Source organism: Bradysia coprophila, unplaced genomic scaffold, assembly GCF_014529535.1.
Source record: "Bradysia coprophila strain Holo2 unplaced genomic scaffold, BU_Bcop_v1 contig_358, whole genome shotgun sequence".
Taxonomy (NCBI): domain Eukaryota; kingdom Metazoa; phylum Arthropoda; class Insecta; order Diptera; family Sciaridae; genus Bradysia; species Bradysia coprophila.
This window is the reverse complement of record NW_023503616.1, coordinates 3,178,372-3,201,190: the sequence shown is the minus strand read 5'-3', so window position 1 is coordinate 3,201,190 and position 22,819 is coordinate 3,178,372. Positions and strand designations below refer to the sequence as shown.

General features: G+C 30.3%; 1 protein-coding gene across 10 annotated transcripts in view; it reads left to right on the top strand.

Moving 5' to 3' along the window:
* The window catches only part of LOC119081248 (RNA-binding protein Musashi homolog Rbp6), a 408,246-nt gene that overhangs the window by 383,533 nt on the left and 1,894 nt on the right, over positions 1-22,819 (top strand). For 4 of the 10 annotated variants that reach the window (XM_037189981.1, XM_037189975.1, XM_037189974.1 and 1 more), the window contains 4 exons: positions 166-201; positions 995-1,075; positions 21,641-21,739; positions 21,883-22,112. In XM_037189981.1, coding sequence (XP_037045876.1) covers positions 166-201; positions 995-1,075; positions 21,641-21,739; positions 21,883-22,112 — 446 coding nt within the window. Of the gene's footprint in view, positions 1-165; positions 202-994; positions 1,076-7,974; positions 8,096-21,640; positions 21,740-21,882; positions 22,113-22,819 lie in introns of those variants that run through there. The other 6 variants (XM_037189983.1, XM_037189980.1, XM_037189982.1 and 3 more) reach the window with 4 other exon arrangements.

Sequence of the window (22,819 nt, the reverse complement as noted above, 5' to 3'; positions counted from 1 at the left end):
TCACGATATTTGAAATGGATGTGACTTGTAATAATATATGATATATAATATTGACCGAGCAACTCAACTCTGATGTTGTTTTGTTTTGTGTTTTTTTTTTACATACAAACAGATATTTATGGCAGAATTCCGATAAATAATTTATTTTATTTTCTGCTTTTTTAGATAATATAATGTGGGGCCTTGGGACATTACCCGATGGTAAGTAAAATTTTGAAATTATTTTTGAAAAGACGAAATTTTTAGTTCGTTATGAAACGCATTGGTTTTTGAATTACGAGGCCATCATCAATATTGTATTCTATACACTAAGGCGAAGGGTTTCGTTTAGGGATGTACAATAATATAGGCTTAAAATCGCGACCTTATAACAGACTGACATGACATGCATGTACGTGGGCTTTTAGTCTAGAAGAAACTATTTTCACTTAGCTATCATTAAAATGGTTAAGATGTTATGAGTTATGACGAAAGACACCCGTTCATACAAATAACACGTGACGGAGAATGCTTTTGAACTGGTGCGTATCAAAGCGTACACAAGCGGCACAGTTGGTGTAAGGAATACTTGAAGAGAAGTAAACTCATTGAACGAGCAGTTCAGGGGATAATATCGCCAAGTAAAGTCTTTTCATTTGTAGTAAGTTCAATTGTATACAGAAGACATTAAAACTTTCATTTCATGTCATATTGAAAAAGTGCGAACTATGGGGTCGAAAATCATAAAATAGTTTGAGCATGTTGCTAATTAACCCTTTAAAAACGGTTATGTGTTGTCAGCAACGACAAAGAAAATAAGGAATGAGCTCTAACTTAGTGGATTCTTAAATAACATACAAACAAAGTAAAAGATTTACTAGCAAACACGAGAAGTAATATATCTAATTATTCAGTTAGAACTCTCGTGAAAACTATAAGATTTACGTTATTCTTTATTCTGTTTTGATAGAACAACGAATCGTAGAAAATAATTTTTCCATTTCTAAATTTCTAGGTTTCCAAGCTGCAGCATATATGGCAGCAGCCGGACGCGGTTATTCGGGTTATCCTAGTTTCGGATTACCCTACCCCACAGGTAACCTTAATTTGACCACTTTACACCATCATTTAAATAATCACCAGCATAATAATCATAACCAACATCCCTTACATCCTTTACATTCCCTGTTACCCCAGTGTCATCCACTTGTTCATCATCCATATGAACATTTGGGTGTTCTAACACATAATTCGCATACGATGCATTAGTGAACAGCGAAGACAAATATTGTAAAACAAAACACTAAATGAATTGTGAAAAGTAAAGTAAATAAAATTGTTAAAGTTACTGTTACTCCGACAGGCATTTCCTTTTTTTAATTAAAAATTATCTGATTTTCGCTTTGAAAATATATTATTAAACCAGAGCCGTACACCTGTCAAGAACAAAATTGTTTTAAAATTGCAGGGTAAATTTAAATAAAAAAAAGAAACTAATCAAATGTGTATTAACAGCTTGATATGAATCTTGCAATGATGCATGTGTCATAAGTTGAAATGTGAAACAAAGCGTATAAATTATCAGTTTCATTTGCTGTGTGTGGCAATATGCATGATAAATTATTAATTAACAAATAATACTCGACCCTTAGCGATGTTGGTGAGACCCGTTCGATTAAAAGTACATTTTTTGAATGCACCCTGCAACATATGTCGAGTAATCAATTCTCTTCCGGATAAAATTGCCAAAACAAAAACTTGTTTCAGTATAAAACATAGATCATGCCATTCTAGACCAACAAACTTTAATATAATTCAAGACGAAAAATTCTGACTCTCATGAGTATGAATGTACTGGGTAACTGGGTATACAGATAATCCCTCTCTGTGTAATAACAGGAAACAAAGTTATTAAAGAGCAAGATATGGTTTGTTGAAATGGTCACCGAAACTATATTTTTTATGCAATTTGTAATCGCAAACCACTCGGAATGAATTCGAGAATGACTTTACAGAAAAAGCCACACAACGTTGCATGAGACAAATTCAATGGAAATCGTTTTCAGTCGTCGTAAAACCATTTGTTGTACTTTTTCTACTTCTTCCGCAGAGAGTACAGGGCAAGATGAAACATTTCACACTTTACTTGCTGTAACTGTTAAAATCGAGTTATCTTTTACTCGCAGGGAGACATTTATGCAGTTAACCAGATATTTTGTACAAATTACCGAATTACCAATTTGAAAATAATGTAAGATATTTACTAGCTACGTTCGCCATTTGCTTAAATTTTTAACAGTTAGTAAATTACAAATGGGAAAACACAATAAATAGACACTGCAATTTTTTAGTTGTTCGATAGTATTTGGCTGCTATCATCTTAGTCGTGCAGAAGGGGATAATACAAGTTTGTTCGTATCTGCTGCTATCATGCAAAATTAACAAAATAATTAGTAAGTTGAGATATCAGTTGACTTCCTAAAGACTGTCAAAAACCCATCAATCTTTAAACAGCGAGCTTAACGCCACATAATGATTTAATCTGGCACTTCTTTTGTTGTAATTATCGCGTAATGTTGGAAACGAAATATTGTACTTCTTTAGTTTTACTTTAACTTTCCCTATATTGGAGAACAGAAGCTAGAGATCATTATTCCTTATTGACGTCATCATACTCAATAACAGCAGATGTGTTTGAATGACATTGAAATGCCATGGTTACTTTGACTGAATGTTTAAAGGCATATCGCTATCCAGATATCAGCCCGATTTAAAAACTAATTTTTCAACAGTTTAGAAATCATGCTCACATACCGAAACTTTGTTTGACCGAAAAACCGAAATTCATTAAGTGAAAATTTAATTATCTTTTATTTGTCAGTTGTCAAGATTCTACGAGTTATACTCGATAAACGAGTATACTTGAACGAATTTTTACATCTTGTTCAGCATTTTCAGGTGTTAACTCTGTCAAAAATGTTTTCATCCAAATAATGTGTACTCATGATATTCGCAGCCGCGTAGCATCTTCATTACGGCGGTTCTCAAATACAGTTTGTTTTCTTACCCTAGTAAATCTCTCGGGTATCTCCAACAAAACTCCGCTATTCTTCATTCTTGTTCCATAGTCTAGACCCCCTGTTTGATTCGTTTATTGAGACCCTTGTCAACGAAAAACTGGCAAAAATAAAGATTTTTCTCAATAAATAAGTATAACGAGTTGTCTGAACTAACTAACAAAAAATATCGAGAAAAAAATTGTTGGAAGTATCCAATGGATTCAAGAGAACCAACTGCATGTCTGTAAAATGATTGAGTTGATTGGCAAAGAATGACGGTAGTGTTATTTAAAAGCTTCTGCGAGTAACATGTTAAAAATATTGAGTTTATTCGATTGCGAATCGACACTTCGTTAAAGTTAAAGTATCTTCTATCATTGACTTTATCGCCATCTTTCTTAGTTTTAGCATTAATGAAATCAATATAAATAACGGATAAATCTAAACCTGTCAATTTCAATGAATTTATCTAACCCAACATCAATTTATTAAAACCTCAAAATGTTCCTAAAATAACCGAATATTGTATACATATAGGCATTACATGAACGAATTTATATAACTGTTCGCAAAATATATGTTATCCTACTGGCAATTGACCACCCCATTTACGATATTTTAGGTGTAGGTTTTGGTATTATGAATCCAAAATGTACATAATATGAGAAACAAGAAGTCCTTAGATACACCGGTCACAGAACATAAATCATATTATACGATGCCCAATTACAACAACTGCCGGGTATAAAGCGCATACTGGAGGTATGGCGTAATATATAATTTAAAATGAAAATGACACGAGACGGCGGACGTAGTGAATATGTGAAATTGTGTATATGCGTCCATATATTCGCACACTTATATTATGGTATGGGTGTACACTATAAAGATATATGTATTATGGTTTACGTACAATGTTGTGCCCCGAACAACACGTTTATATATGTACATAGCCTTTCCGACCGGTAATGTTCTCTGCTATGTGTGTTGTATATGGAGGAATACGTATATACTTGTAGTATAGAAACCTTTTGAATAATAGATTTTCAAAATGACCATATCGTAATGTTGTATATTATTGCATATTATGATTATGTGTCGTGGCTATAAAAGGATACTTTTCTTGGCGAAAGTAGATTACGATTCTTTGGGACAACATTATATTTTGAAATGAAATGCATCCCTCTTGAGTAATTTTCTTGATAATTTTACCGAAATGTGAAATAGAAAGTGCTATACTCCCACACAGCCAGCATAATATTAACGATCCCAAACCTATTTTAAAATTTATTAAACGGAATATTTGAACGGGATTTACTGGAACTTTTTCGAACATCAAAATTAATGATCATGCAGAGACTAACTAGAGACTAACAGTGTACGCATATTTTATCAGACATTTTTTTATGAATTCGTTCAAATTCGTTTAAATCGCCTATAAAGTTATGCAGAAAACCGTTTCCTTTTGACTCAGCATTTTCATATACAAAGTTTTTGAATTGTGGCTACAATTATTTCGTGCGATAATAATTTCATATCCGTTTGACTCTGTTTCAAGGCAATGAGAATGCAAATTGAATGTGCAATATTTATTTAATGCACAAAATTTAATTAAGCTTTTGAAAGCCATTTTCGTTTGAGAGATGAACAACATGGTATATATAATGTAGAAAAGCAGTTTTGTTTGTAAGCAATACAATTCATAACAATATCCTAAAGTAGCAGACTAACTAGTTTCAATGCTTAATTTTAGAATTGTCACCGCAAAATATGATGTCGCACACTGGTCTGATGTTTCATTTAAATTTAAATTAAATCCTCTTTCAACATTCACTGTTTTTGGGTAAAGCATGTTCCATTAATATTAGTGTTTATGTGTTATGGACGCTAACGGTAATCTGGATAAAAAGTGGAATAAAAAAGTTAAAAAGCTGATTGTTTCACCTTAACCATAACTACATATGGTACGTTCTAGGTCGGACCACTAAAGCAATTACAATATTTTTAGACACCATCGACTATTACATTTTGTTCGAAGAGTGATCAGAGCGTGACATACATACCACAGTATGTTTGCACACCCTACAATATTTTATGATATCGAAATATTTGACAAAAGTCGTTTTGTTTTTCAACTTCACTTCAGTTTTCGACATTTTTTTTAATTATCTGTGTTTTATTCAGGAAACAAACACATTATTCTGTCACAAATGCTTATAGTATATCAATTTCCTGTATATAATTTAAGCCTCTAAATATTTAAATCAGCTCCCGCTGGGTGAACAAAAACTTTTCATGATAGCATATGATATGTATGCATTGGGGAGAACTTTGGTTCGGTTACATAACAAACAGTATACAAGCGTTTACAGTAAAGTGGTCTAAAGTTATTCATCAAATAATTTTTTAATTTGGGGTTAGTGTTCGTTCATTTATACAAATTTTGTGCACAGCAAAAACTATCGACGGTAGGGATTTTTTCTACTCATTTTACTAATTGGTGTTTATCGCATTAATATGTCCGTTATGTCAAAAAAATGTTTTTCGATGATGACGACGAACACAGTGTTCAGATCATCAAATGACCTATGTATCGGTAGATTTAAACAGACTAATTGAATTTCTGAGCAGAAATATTAAATTTCGTTGTTAATTTAGCTAAGAGCTGATCTTTTCTGAAAAGAAAGTAATTTCCATATATCTCATGAAAATTGCGTTCCGAGATCAAACAGTTTTCCGAGGACCCTACTAAAGAGCATTATTTGCATACATTATGAAATACACACTTGCCAAGTACATATCAAAATCGGTGGCAACAATATTCACACATCATAATTTTCAGAAAACCAAATTATATTTGCATAAACCTTTAGATATACTCTACGGGTAATATATTTGCCATAAATGTAGGAAGTGTATTCTAATATCTACTACGCGCACAAACCTAAAAACCTTCTCTCGTTTCCCATACATAAACTTCGTAATATCCTATCTGACAATTTGTTGTGTCTATGCATGTATGTACACATTTATATATAATGAATATTTGGAGTTTATTATGTTTAACTCTCTATATATAATGTTTGTAAAGAGTAATGTATAGAAAGCCTTGCGTGTGCTATATGGTGTGTTATGATGATGGTGTACACCAGAAGATATGTTATATTTTGGATCAAATTTCTATATATTCAGCAATAAATTTTAAAGGTAAAACGACTATTAAAATTCAGAGTCAGCTTTTTCACACGTTTATAAAGTGAACTTTATAAATGCAAGTTCAAATATACAAACACAGATCAGCAGGATGTAGATAGATGCACATTGCACACACAACCACAGCAATAAGCTTTTGAATTAAACTTTTGCATGATTTTCATGTTGATGATGTTGATTTCCAAACTTTGTGCCAAGGATTTTCTCATGCATTTATGAAATTTGTTTAGTGTAGCTGAATTGGTACGGAGAATTTTAATCATTTTACTACTTTGCAATCAGATCGGTTTAACTGGGTAGTGTTTATACTTTATTCTTTGATCTCTGTCTCTCTCGCTGATGATAAAATGTAAAATGTTCGGTGAATTTCAATTTCATTAAAATCAGAATCAGAAAGGACACACGGAATTTTCATTTCAAATTTTTATGGCTTTTCATTTTCCTTCGGCAAATAATTTCACTTCTGAATACCTAACGACGATTATGAACTCTGTTATAAATCAAAATGCTGCTTTCCTCTGCTGCAGTTTTCTGTATAACGATTTAGATCGCAAATAATTTTGTCATTGTGGTAGATTTGCCAGAAATAATTCATAGTCGACAAAGTAGCTACTGTTGTCGAAATCATTGTCGTAGCGGAAAGTATGTGGATGGGAATGTTCCGCCCACAATGTTTATCAATATAAATTCAATTCGCCTCCAATATTCGTGAATATTTCATTCGACAATACGGATTCCGAAATAATATTAAATATTCAACGGAATTATGCTAATGTCTTAAACACCGACGAGTTTGCAATATCTTTTCGTTATATTAATTCGATAGAAATTTCTGTCGTGTATTTCCTCACATGCTAAATTATCGTTCTTGTACTTGTCTCCATTTTTTTCATCCATTACATCATTATGTTCTGATGCAAATGGGCACCTGAGCAGTTTGAACTTTTTCCAGTTTAAATTTCTCATAAATAGTGACGTCCCGGAGTATTTTTAGATTTTCATGTGTTCAAGAAGTTGAAGGTTCACAGTGACGAAGGTAAATGAAAGCTAAACGAATTCAAAAGCAGCAATTGCATTGGCTCATTGTTTTTCACCAAAATTTGCCAAAATTTGGTCAAGCCAAAATCTGGAAAAATTTGATAGATTTTAGTAAATTTTTGGTAAATATCAATTATTAGTAATTTCAGTAAGCAATTGAATTAAATTCTCAATAACACGCGCTGTCCTCGTACTATTTGCTACGGGGACAAAAATGAGATATTTCTCGTCCCCGTAGCACGTAAATTTCTTTAACGGAAACCCCCATCTCGTTTTGTAGAAATTCTGTCATGGTTGAACGTTATTTCGTTTACTAACGCAATGTATGTTTAAGTGTATATACAACAAACAGTAAAGTCTGAGTACTTAAGTGTATTTTTTGCTGAAAAGAAAGTAAAGCACAAATTGCATACTTTTCTCATTTCAAAATATACGACAAGTAAAAAAGTGATATCGTCATGAAATTATAAGTTTTTATGTTCAACACGTAAAAATTGAATTATCCTATTTAAATAACTGAAAGAAAAACCTACGCTTTTTTTTCTCGTTTGCTAACAAAACTATTTCGTATATTTTTGCTGAAAAAATCTATAGAAAACGAAAACTTTTTTTTTATTAACTTTTATACTTTTTTAAAATTTTATTTTTTTCTGAGCTTTTTCTTTTTTATGTTGCTTTTTCCCAGGTGTAATGGGAGTTGTGCCTGAGAATCGTAATCATATCATCGTCGGCGACTACTTAATGGCTCCAGCTACATCATCCTCCTGAAAAGCCAAATGACATACAAACAATATTTTTTTCTTTAAAAAAAATCTATTAAACAAAACTTGAAGTTACAAATGTCGATCACGATTTGATACATAAATGGATTCAAAGAAAAAAATATTTTCCTATATTTTCAATTAGAATGCACTTGATAGAATTTAGCGACCCTGATCAACGTTTTTTATTGAAAAAATGTTAATATTTGTAAATATAAACATTTCTGTTTTTTTGAAACAAAACTATAAACGATTTCGGATGAAGTCAATTAAGGAAAACAATAACTCGAACAAACTAAAACAAAATCTATAAAAAAATATTTTTTGCAACAATTTTTTTAAAATCAAACAACGAGAAGTTTAAAAATTTTTATAATTTTTTTGTTTTTAAAATAAATGATTGAAATGACAGATCTGAATTGTTTTTTTTTATTACTTTAAGTTCACTGTCAGCGTTAGCTTGTGTAAACTGATCAAAAATTAGTGAAACCAGGTGGTTTCTAATCGGATATCTACGCATATCGCCATCTATACCCAGCAAATCTATTATTACTTCTATGTACTGTATCACATAGTGTCTTTTACTTTATATGTTTTACTCCTTTAGAGACGGTTAGCGAATCACAACAAAATGATTAAATCTGTTACTTCATTTGTGTAAAATATAGTCTAATTAAGTAAAAATAGATATTTCCGCTTACAGCTCCATAAAAAAAAGTTTATTCAAAAGAAAGAACTCTGAAAACGACAATTTTAGAAACGCGATCTTTTGACACAATTAAAGAAGATTTGATATCCTCTAACGTTTGATACAACATCTATCACTTTAACACATGTATGGTACATTCCGTTATATAATAGAACTACATCCAAAGTTCATCACTCATTCGCAGACCAACATTTAGACTAACGGAAGGCCATTTTCCAGAGTACAGCCCACCTTTCATTATTGGTGTCAGTTTAGATAACATATCTAATTGCTGATTCGAGTTGTCACATTCTTTGTCAGACCTCACACATGGAGTAAACAATTTTGACCTTAGTACATTTTCAAAGGAAAGAAGCAACATCTTTTCAATGCAAAGTAAAGGTAAAAGTTTAATCGGCCAATCGTTATAATATAATGACACGCCTATCGCTATGTATCATGACCATCGTTAATTTTGGTCGTAGTTCTCAAGTACAAATGACATTGTAGTTTGTACAAGGTTAAAAATTGGTTTTCCATCCTTTAATCTAATTAAATTTTGGAAGTTATCTCGGAAGGAATTACATACATATTGGTTTATTAAATTTAGCCCTTGAATCTGCTACTTCATTTGTGTTACCTTCTTATTTTTTGAAACAAAATCGACTACTTCATCATATTTAAAATACATGTCCCTAAGAGATCACAATCCAGATCTCATCGCAAATGCTTGTCGTTGTTGTCGATAGCTGACAACAGGCTAAATGACAGGCTGTTTCCATAAAGTTACATCAAGAAACTTGCATCAAATCTTACGTCAATTTCCGCTTAATTTCTTTGCCTTTCCCTTCCTTCAATTTAACCGTTACCTTCACATTCCATTTACACCGAAATCAAAATGATTTTTTTTTGGAATGCATAGAAAGCTGTTAACTACACATAATATTATATCGAAATAAAATTGAATAATTTCATTTATGTTTATTCAATATAATCGATCAATAAAAAGGTAAAAACATTTTCGCTGTTCACAATGCAAAAAAACAAATTCGTTCGACTGTATTTACTGTAAATACAAATTTCATTTGTTAATCATCGAAAAAGCATCGTTCTCCGAATAAATTATGCAATATATATATTTAAAAAAAAAACATAAATATCAATACAAACAAAAATATTTAAAAAAAAATCCCGACTTTATACCGCCTCCGGAAATTAAAAGCCCAGAAATTAATTTCGCACAAATATTTTAAAATTATTTTATTTGGAATATGTTGTTATATATATCTATCTCTATGTATATCTACCATGAATACAAAGAAAAATCGCTTATTTTTTCCCATACATTTATGTGCTTTTTACCCTTCGTTTATTTATTGATTTTTGTGTGATTTCCCGTTACATGATGAACTGCATTTATAACAATAGTTTTATTGGAATAAATGAGAATAAGTAAGCAACACCACATCGATTCTTTTAATCTAAAGCTTTTTTTTAAACAAAGAAAAAATCGATAAAAGCGCGCTATAATATCTATAAATAAGTAAATGATTCGCCGTTCTTATTATTCGCATAATAATATATATATAAAATAAATAACAAAATTTATAATATTTACGTAAACCAATTTGAGGAAAATGAAAAGCTTGTTTATTTTTTACCAAAACTTTACATGAATAAAAAAAATCAAATTTTTAATTACCAAAGATTGTGTGTATATAAATTAAATGAAAAGCAACACAAAACAAAATGTTCTTTCAATTAACTTAACTATTCGATGTTAAAATACAAAACGCAATATTAATTCTGCGCATTGTTATGAATAATATGAAATTTTTTTTGTGTTATGTGAATTTATTGTAATTATATCCTTCAAATAAAAGGATAATATTTTATCTGCACAAAATTAAATTGTATTAATATATTCATATAAAATAATAAAATAAATTGTACTGCACGCGAAACTGTCCCATGCAAATTAAATTAAATTAAAACAAAAACTGTTTGCTTCAAGGAATATTAATATATCAAAAACAAACAAACACAAAAACAGTTATTTAAAAAAAAACTATTTAAATATCTAATTATCATCATAAGGAATTAAATGTAAAAACAAATGCAAAAATGTTCAATAAATTTAAACAAATATTTATCATCAAATATACTTTTTCCGAATGATGGATTGTATTTCAATGTGAAAACACTAACCCGTCAGAAATGGCAAACGTAATCTAATACTTCTTGTAACTATAATTGTTTTAACATTCATTTTTTCTATTTATCAGAAGACATTTGCTACCAGGCCTTGCTTATTTTTGTTTACGTTGTATACAACAGATGACTAATCGTTTCTAAAAGGCTAACTTTTAACTTTTTTTGTAACCACAGAACCGTATAACAATTTCAAAGAATATTTGAAGTGGTGGAAGACCATAAGACCTTTTCTGTAGAAAAAGGTGAGCACCGGTTCAATTTCAGTTATGTGGTTGTTTTCATTTGTGTATTAGATATTCGTCACACATTTATCTCTATGAACAATGAAAAATCTAGTTCTTCACCTGTTAACCAGAATATGTGATCCACATGTAGTTCGCAACTAACTCATAAAATAAAGAATTGTGTCGGTTTTCATATTTCTCTGGTTGCGAGAATGCTTTGAAAAAAATGTTTTAAACTGTCCAGTTAGAAAAATCAAAGTCCTAAAAGTTCGAAAAAACTAGTTTCATATTCAAAAACCAACTTTTGAGATGTTCATTTTTATCCAAGAGCCACAATCTAGTAAATGTCTGCTATACAATGTACAATTTACAGAAATGTCCTGTTAAAACGAAACGCAAATTTTATTGTTTTAATCCACCTATATTTGAAATTGCCCTTTATCTTTCAATGACGGATTTTCTAGATGTATAGATCCAACATACAAAACGCGAAATGTTGCCATTCATTTTACAGGTCCCTTATTTAGTTCAAAAATTTAAAAATAAAATTTCTTCTTGAAAATTACAATTATTGCAATCGTTTTTGATTAATTATTTTTAAAAGAAATTAGCAGTATATTATGTGGTTACGGTAAAACCAAGAATTTGTTCATTTGAACCAAAGGATATCGAAACAATTCAAGTGAAAAATGTAACTATCCAATACAAAGCCAACGAAAAGCACTAAAATTTCAATTTCGACCAATTAAAACATTCATCTGACTCTACGAATAAATAATCAAAGAAAGAAATGAAAAAAAAAATTAAAGTATTAAACCTTGATGCATCATCCGTTTAAGCTTGAACGAGAAATCATCATCAACAAATATAATCAAAACCATAACAACATTGATTGTGTTCTTAATTTAGGACTGGCTATATGTGGAATCGGTAGAGCAATTGGTATCGGACGAAGGGCTTTAGGAACAACGCAACTACCGTTGCCCATAACAGCAATAACTCGTTCAGCTGGTGCAATTAAAACTCAATTTTTTGGAAATATTAATTTTTGAAATCTGGTATCAGCTCGTTTTTTCTTACACGATTGATCATATAGAACACACATCGTATTCGTCCAAATTAAATATTATAAGATAACAAAACGTTTATTATAAACAGTAAACAGTAAACATACCAATTTAGCTAAATCTTGCGACTACACGAATATCTATGAATTACTTACTACTATAGATGGATTTTAGTATTTAGAATTTAAATCTTCTACTATTCTCTCTGTCTTTTGTTGTTATATCATGGGTGCGAAAGATGTAAAAAACGTTAACACATAAAGCTAATCTACAAACTTTTTCCATACAACTAACAAGGTACTTTAGAAACTTTTTTTTTTCATTTTGAATAAATTTAACAAACCTCCACCCACGTTCACTTATTTGGTTAGATTTTGAAGAACTAGATTTACTTAGATCAACATGCTCACAACGTAGCACATTTATCTGTGCATCAACTATTTCGAGACACATTAAGTGGATGATATTTGTGGGTCAAAGAAACATCAAACCAAAAAATGATTCTAAGATAATTTTGTTGGTTGTAGTTACGGTGAAAGACGTTTACATTTAAATCGAAAATTGCCTCAGCTGATTCATTCATACAAACAAACGCTGTATATTTTACGAGCGTGGTGTAGTTAGGTGTATAAGTTAGTGAAGCAGCTGAAGTAAACGATATACATTTTCGTTATATTAACTGTAAATTGAATCAGTTTAGGTTTAAATTATTTGCGCCCTCGTCAACAAAGAATATCGCACTTGTTGGTTTCAAAAGTAGTCATGAACTCTTCTTTGTTAAGATATGTACTTTATAGATGTACTTTTGCAGCTGAAAGGAATTGCAAATATGTTCAATTTGTATTTATGAAGAATAGCTGTTTGAGGAACCACATATCCTGAAATAATTTTTCAATATTAACAATACTATTAATATGTAATAGCAGCTATTACAATGCTAAAACGAAAGCTTTTTCGTCTGACCGCAAATTATAAAAACATCTCTAAGCGATGTAGAGAATTTACCCTAAAATTCTGCAAGTTTAATTAAGCTCGTTAGATTTCGAGGAGATATAATTAACTCAAATAAACTCGAAAATTTTCCAAGAACTCGTTGAAGAATTGGTTTCAGAAATTTTCAAAGATAACTTGAATTTGTGTCGAAACTTTTGTAAACAAAATCCACACACAACTGTCTATACCATTTTCATAAGGTAATATTCCATGTCGTTGTAATAATTGAAGTGAAATGAAGCACGTAATTGCTGTAATACAAACACGATGCAAATTTAACTCGTAAAAGCAATGGAAAATTCCGGACATGTCAATCAAATTGAAATATGGAAAATTTTGATAAATGCGACTGATGAGCTACCAAACTAATTGAAAACAAAATTACAGTAATTTGCGAAATTGTGTAACTTGTACACTGACGATGCCAATAATAACATAAAATTCGGTTTTAGCTCACGTTGTGGAAATAAGTAACACTCGATATAATTTAGCCTAAGTTGGTATATTGGTTTAGTGGCAGACAGAGAGAGCCACAATGCATACCATAAATGTAATGGTTTTATTTGAGTTTAGCTTTTTGTTTCGTACACCTAATACCAATAATCAAAATGAAAATCAACAAAAATTAAAATTAAAACTGACTAAGTAAAAAAGCAACGAATTTTATGGTAAAACATATAAGATAGCATTTGCATAAAAACACTAAAGCTACAAACCATTCAATATCGATTTTAAGAAAACTGAAAAGATCATAAAATTCCATGTAAATTATTCTGTGATTAAACTAAAAAAAAATTAAAAAATAAAACTTTGCGGTTTCAAACATTATGTTTAAAACGTGTTTTTCTTGCTGTTTGCAAAAACTATTATTATAGTTAAATGTAGCAATGGATATCATTTAAATTGCATAGTATACATTATACCATTTTACGTATACGAACTTAACTTTCTCCCGCTCTGGCCGGTGGAGATAAGAATAATATAATCCATAATATCATTTTTATTAAAAAGTTTTTAAAATTTAATTGAAAATTACATCGTAAAAAATATAAATTTTCTTTTAGATTTTATATTACCATTCATAGGTGTTAATGTATAGGCGCTCTAAGTACGTAGATAGCGGTATAACGGCTTAGAAATAGCTATTATAACTTTAAATATTCATTGGACTATAACCATTTGTAATGCAAGTCCAATTTTTTAGTGCTAAGACGAAAGTTGAATTGAAATTTATTTTTCGTTGTGCTAACTTCTTTTCGAGAAGTTCAATGAATTTTACGTCTATTCAATATTCGCTCCAAATCACATTATAAATGATTTTTTCGAGGATATTTCTTCGGAAAAACTTATGCGAGTATAGACATCTATTCTTATATCTACTGAAGCGTGTTCCATTGTTTTCATATTTTCACTAAATTTTACCAGTATCTGAGTATACAGTAGCGAGAATAAGTGGAAATGGAAGTGATTAAACATTATAGATTTTCACCTAAAACACTGCAAATTGAATCAAAGATATCATAGAAATCGAAAACGATTCTCTTATAAAAGCTTCAAATGACTTCATTCAACCAATCATATTTTTTAATTCGTTTATTGACTTTCAATCAACGTAGACACATTCCATTTTACGCCCATGCCATAAACAAAACATTTGAAAAATTGCTTCACTGGACCATGGTCCACCTACTATGTATAGCAAGTAAACATAAATTAAACATTTTTTATGCCAACACGGACACGCTTGATGTGGATAATATGGCAAAAAGGATGAATGTAATGTATGCCCAATGTATTTAAAAAGTAATGGGATCTGGAACAACAACAAGAACGACAAAAAAAAATCGACAAACAAAATTTTATTTATGTAACAATAATGATGGGTAAATAATTATTAACCAATTAATATGGTTTACATTTCCATTTCCTCTTATTAATTATGAATTATATATTCTGTTATAAAGGATATTATTAATTAGCACATAGCCGATGGTAATTTAAAATAATAATGTTGATTGTGGACAATATTGAATAATGTGAGTTTACAAATAAAGCATTTAATAAACATTATAATATTGTTCGACACGACCCGACCATATACAATATAGCATTGCATAACATATGATATAGCCAATATTTACCATTGATATAGAACTTTAAACAAAAAAACACACCAGTAAATTTAATAATTTAATTAATAATTTTCCATTTCAATATAAAAGAGTCAGATGGATCAATTAGTTGAATTTTAGTGCTTTAGTGCGAAAAAAGAACCGTACAAACTGAATTCGTTTTCCTTAAAGTACAGATTCAAATAGAAATGCGTTTGAGATTTCCTTTAAATTCCACTCTTTTCTGTGTATTTATCTACTTGAAGTACTAGATTCATCATCACTTGAAATTCAAGATTCACGATTTTCCAGAGTGGATTCATGGATTCGACATAGTCTTATAAATATTGTGGATTAAATTGTTGGACTTCCGCGCATTAAAAGTTCTATTTGAATCTGCATTACTGCTATCATTTGATACGGTTGCAATAAGAGAAAATATTAGAAAATAGACATAAACATTGCATGGTTTCGTATAGGTCTACTCTATTTCAAATGTTTCGTTTTTTCCTTCAACTTCTGGCTATATTCTGGAATAGTTTTACTTTATTTTTCCAATTAAAATGTCGCGACCATAAGAGTGATAAATTTATACAACTGTATAGTAACAAGTACAAAAAAAATGAAATGACGAATGGAGAAACATCAGCAATCAACAGTGCCTGGATATACAACGGAAGTAAAGTTTTTCAATTTTTTGTTTTGTTTTTTATATAAAACTTTTCTACTTTTTTTCAATGTGATAAAATGCTGATAGAGCATTACAGTTTCTCATCATAGACATCAAATATAGAAGTAAATTTTATTATTAAAAATAAACTAGTATACTAATCCGGTAGAGAAGAAAATATTGAATTAAATTAAACTTAAGCGCATTTAGTGTCTTATATGAACTCTAAAACATCATTTTCTAAGTTCAGTAGCTTATAATTCGAGTTAGAAATTTAATCTTACGTGTTAATTCTTCTAATTTATAAATCGATTATACGCAGTACTTCTAACATCCTTTAACATTCAGTTCAGACATCCAGGGATTTTTTTTTCAGTATTTACAAAACTTTGTAAAGGTTTCATTCGGTCACTTCATTCCATTCGACTGAAATGTTTATCTGCGTTTAAAAACAGGAAATACATCACGGTATAATCGTCATCTGTTATTTCCTCTTCTTAAAGTTATTTTTAAATGTTTAGTACAACATCTTTTACTTCAATAGGTTTATCACTTTTATTTAGAGTAGACGATGCTTAAAGGTATGTCTACAATTCCTGTGCTTGATGGTGCTTACACTTATACAGATACCAATATTAATAGCTCCACAAAAGTATTAAGTACGAATGTACCTGTGATAATCCATCGTCGAAACAAATGCAAGTTAATAAAGGAAGTTTTCTGTGAAGTTTTCTGTGAAGTTTTCTGATAAGGAAAATAAATCCAAATCTCCGGTCTTTAACACAAATTTTCGCTTCTCCTTCTCGAATATCCATCAAAAAAGACACTGACTGCGCCGTAGTACGATAGAAATTAATAAAAACGTAGTGGTATACTATCAAGTACTAAAATGTGTTATTTTACGAAATTAGATCGATTTTACTAAGAGTCTTTAACGAAAATGTAATTGTGAAAATTGTTTTTCAAGATAGAAACAACAATCTTAGACAGACTAGCTGTCTTTATGAAAAGTAAATGTAAAACAAAATAGCCAAAATGAAAAAAGAAAACAATAAAAACTTAGACAAAGTTAGACTATAACCATAAATTCTATGAATTTAGGTCTGGAACGTTTTATAGTTGGAAAACGAATTGTGATTATTTGTTTATGAACAAATTATTTAATTTACTCAATTAGCCACCTTTAATTCCTTTAGTAAATAATGTAATTTAGCTTTCCGTATGAACAATTATTGACTCTATATAGTGTTGTTGTTCTCTCTGTTAACTTAGGGTATTTATTAGATATTCACTAGAGTATTGATGACAAATAATTACGAACAATTTTTTTTTTTTTTTGTAAATATGGAACTCGTACTAAATAGAATCTAAAACTATTGCGGCGGTAATCACCTTTAATTCTTTAAGAAATGTTGTAAGAGAATCCGAGCTCCAAACACTTTAAGTTAGTTTTTCAACAAAACCCTGAGAATTTTAGCAAACTTTTAAGAGTTCAGCTACGAAATTGTCATTTGGGACAACGATCGTCTTTTTCCGAACGCAAAAGTATTTGAGGTTTTTTTTTCTCGAGCTGATTTCACCACCTGGAACGCAAACACAAAATCGTTGTGTAGTAAATAATCTGAAGATATGTTACACAGAGTCCTTGCTATTTTGAAGTCGGTTACGTGCGCACATAACATCTTTCAATGAAAAGACACCATTTAGCTATTGTTTCGATTGTTACAGTACATGGAGTGTATATTTGTGTACCAGCTTCCGCATTGAGGTAAAGCACTGTATATTTCAACTTATTTACCTCTATATATGTCGAGAACTTCCAAGAATTTTAACTTATAAATATTATGCCGATGAATTCCATTCTAAAAGTAGTAGTTTCGAGATGTAGCATATCAAAATTTGCTTAAAAATATAATTACATAAAAGTCGACTGGCGTCCAACAGATACGAATTTCTAAGTTATATTTAATGTGAAGATTTCTCTAAATATTTAATTATAAATTACAATAACTTCCGCAACAACTTATAAAGGCTAATTTGAACATTGACTTACGAAATATAATCATATAAGAAATAATCACAAAATGTTTTACAAAATAATCTTAAAATGGAAACTATAAAATGTTAACCTGACAGTAGTATAAAGTGAATAGAATAAAATAAAAGATTTTTGTATATCATCAGCTTTAAAACAATAGTAATATATTAAAATAAGTACAAATGTAAACAAGAAAAATGTAAAAAAGAATAGAGAAAAAAGAAAACGCTATACAGCACAGCGAACAAGTAATTTTTATCTATCAAACAACAGCCGAAACAAACAAACCAACCAACAAAAATATATTTAAAAAAAATACTGAACTTTTCTACATATGAACGTTTACAAATCAAAAAGATGTAGAAAGCACATAAATTTTCCCTTTTCAAATAAATTTACAATAAATATTCTTTTTCACAAAAAAAAGAAAAGAAAAACTTTTCCATACATAATATGAAAGAGAGAAAAAAAAAGAAAATTTCTAAGCTCCGAGAAAACTAGAAAATACATAAAACATATTTGTTATATTAAGCCATAATAAATTATCCCTTTTTTCGGTTTTGTTATATTTGTGTTAAAAATGTGAGTGAAAAATCCCCAAAAATGATAAATAAAAATATGAAAAATTTGGTGTGCCATCTACATCTTATATGAAAATATTTTCAATATATTTTATGTCTTTTCATTCTTATTTATTTATATTATTTTCGTATTAAATATAGTGTCAATTTTGACGGCTTTAGATCAATCTTGAATCATATTATTTATACGTAATTTATATTTAGAACTTAGATCAACATTTTAGACATTGATTTTAGATTTATAGTTTTTAAACGATTCAACGAAAGGGTCAACAATTTAGAAAATAATTCGTTTGTTTTATAGGCCATATGCCATATCTATCGGATCAGTTAACTTTAAATTTGGTTATTTTCATTTTCTCTGTTAAACTTTTTTCATTTTACAATATTTGCCCAAAACAAATACTCAATAATTACGAAATTTTAACTGTGTAGCCATAGTTCTTATAAAATGTTCTAGCATTGTTTACCAACGATACTTTCTCCTTCAACAAATTTTAGCGATAGGGACACTATTCTGCACATTTTTATATTGTTTATCTTCCCATTCATTAATTCAAAAACGATAATACCTTGGGGTTAGTTATATCGTTATCTCTGCAAATGTTTACTAATATAAATTGTTTTTACTACAATTCGAAGCAAAAGCATAAAATTACTTAAAAAAAACTTTAATGGCGCCACCAATCTTTTCGCTTTACTCAATCATAAGAAAAACAGAGCATTTTCTTCCCTTTGAAGTTTCTTCCTTTCGCGCCACAACAAGACACACAAGCGAGAGTGTGAGATATATAATGTATCTTCCGCTGTTTGTTTTCTTCTTCTTCTTTTTTTTATAGTACAAAAACCCTGCTACACCCTCTAATCCCGAATAACAATAACAACAACAAAAAGTTATTATCCACCATAAAGAAAACTCTATAAAAATCTGTGTAAAAGATATACACCATGTCGTATCGAAAGGAAAACTATTTCGTTATGCCATAACTACATATACCGTAAAAGAAATATATAAAAAAAAATCTGACATGAATGAGATTTTTCTGGATGTATGTGGACGACAATTCTGCGAAATGTATGTTTGAATGAATAGATAGCGAACGAGAGTTTTGGATTTGTATAATCTGACGACGGGTTTTCTGGTTCTAGGGCAAAATATATATTTATGGTGCGTTCATTGTGCCATAGCGGACATTTTTTTTCCTGTTTATCTTAAATGCTTTTGTTTCTCCGTTGCTGGAGGATACTCTATTGATGGTTGTGAATGTAAAAAACTTTGCAGGTTTTATGTTTTTTTTTTGAAACTATTTTTCATGTTAATTTTCTGTCGCTGTACAACCTAATGCCGTTGGATGTGTGTATTGACATTGTACAACTTCCCCTTTTGTCAAAGTTTGTTTAATATTACATACAACAGGCCGCCTTTCAATACTCGTTCACATCCATTAGTTCGTATTAGTCGGGTTTTTATGAACAAGTTTTGTGCTGGATACCCTTTTAATAACATTAAAAAAAAATATTGTTGCACTGGTCTAGTTTAAGCTAACATTTTTATTTGTAGAATTTCGAAATGTAACCCATTTTCCGTGTGTCAGGGTTTATGAAAATTTTCCGCCTTTACTCTTTCAGCTGAGTAATACACCGAAATGGTGAAAGGTCATCACACATCATCACGAGCGTGATGTTATTATGAATATCCGTAAAACGTTTCACAAAAAAGCTATTACACCGCCTCCTAATGAAAGTAGCCATAAAGGTAGATTGAATAGACTATCCCTCCGATCCATTCAGTAAATTACAATACTTTCAATATCGACATTCATGTTGATATTCCTAAAAATCTGCATGTCTAAGTATTCGGAAGGTTGACACACGAATCCTACACGTTTCGGCATAAATTTCAGACCTAGTAATACTAGTGACAGAGTCAATAAAATGTTGATTTATGTCTTTAACTCGTACCACATAATATACCACAAGCCACATATATACCATTTCGGTTAATTTATTCAACCAATTACCCGTTGTTATTGTAATGTAACAAAACATAAAATTTATGAAAGTATACCGTCGAAAAATTTACGTGGTATACCTATATACAACATCTATATTATAAACCAAACCACCCGATGATGCTCCAGAAACCGAAAAAAATAATAATATAACAACAACAAAGATTCAAAATTTATTTCTTGTGTGATCGTGAAACGTGCAGAAAAAACTTTTTAAGGGAAAATTTATTCCGTTCTAACGCATAATCAATTCATTAAAGGATAAAAATAAATTACTTTTTTATACAAAATGGTTGTAGGTCACGCATAACTAGAAAACGTACATATATATAGCGAAACAAACTTTGTATTTTGATTCAGATAATTTGTATTTTGATCAAGTGTACTCAACTGAATGGGGATATTCAATGCTGTAATAGCAAAACCATTCATATGGTTCAGTACATTCACGCTTTGCATTTTACATAATCACCTTAAAATTTTGTATTGATGGTTTTCCACTAACTTTAACGTGTTCGGTTGAAAGCGAACTAGGCTCAATGGGTTTTTTTAAGAGGCTAAGACCGTAAATATTCATCAAGTTTTTTTCCCTTTGAACTCAATCGATTAAATCGAATAAAATAACACTCAGAGGTGGCACAGGCTCTTCTACCTGAAACTTTATTTTTTTTTGTCAAAAACAGTAATAGGACATTTTATCGCAAAACAATAGGTTTTGAAAATGTAGAAAATTTTAGTTTCCCACTTATATAAAGTGTCGAATTCATATAGTAAACAGACTCAAAAATTTATACTTAGATTTCATACTAGAAAATCAACATACTTTTTATAGAGAGTCAATCGATTAATAATTTGAAGCGTATGTAAACCTAGTTTACTTATAATAATTTTGTCTGTGTGTGATGTGTGTTGAAATTTCTTTAAGTTAATTTAAAATCAACAATTTTACAAATACAAACACTTTTAAATACAAATAATTAAATCATAAATAGACAAACTTTATTTTCCAGTGGATCTGACAAATGGCCAACTAACACCCAACAACAATACACCACTCCTCACACAAGCGCTTTCAGGTGAGGCCCTATTAGGTATTTATTGATTCAACCAATTTTAGTTACAATTTACAATAAATTAGAATTTTCATTTCAATTTTAATTTTTTGTTTCGATTCCAACATTCGTCCGAATTGTATAACAAATTATAATTACATTTTTCCATAAACAAATTATAGTGATGAATAACTATCAAGCAGCAGCAGCAGCCGCACAGGGTTTTGGTCCACCAGCATCACCGCATACAACAACAACGAGAGGTGGTTTCCCGGCTGCTAATTCTCCTGGACCCACAATTGATATGTACAGTTCAAATGGAGCTGATAGCGTAGGTTATGTTCAAGCAGCGAGTCCTCAACCATCGGGATTTCCCATTGCTGTAAGTCGGGCACCATTAAATTACAACCCGGTGAGTGATACTTTTTTTTTATTATCCTTTTTATGAACGGTAAACGAATCGTGTTCACATTAAATCTTTTACTTCTTTTGTTGAAAGTTTGATACAAAATCTTTTACTTCATTTGTTTAAGAATACATTTTAGCATATAAGATCACGTTAGGTTATCGCTTATTCTTTGTCGTTGCTGTCGATGCCAGATGATCTCCTCGATTTAAAAAAACTGATCGATTGAGAATCGGACCCACATCCTGGCATAAAAAAAAACATTTTGATCTATTCTCGACATTCAATAAAAACTCAACGTTCTAATTAACTGCTTTAGTACAAAAATGTCCTCCTTTCAGCCTCCCACAAACAATAGAGTAAAATGCCATAAATTAACACGATTCATGTCAAATAACCACGAAAACATGTAATATTTTACACGTGACAAGCCTTCAAAATATACAAAACTCCAGCGTAAAAACATATTCCGTTACGTTCCAGTGGCAGAATTTAAGTGGTTTTCCACATTCGTCTGTGATGCTACACAATATGTTGTTAACCAATATATTTTTTGTACATACATATACAAGCCATCATGAAGGATAATCAGATATAACATATCGTAATACATAACATTGCAAACGAGAGATATATATTTTCCGCTTTTGACAATATTATAGAAATCAGCATTTTTCGTTAATCATAATGTCACCTTCATCCCGTTTCGGTGG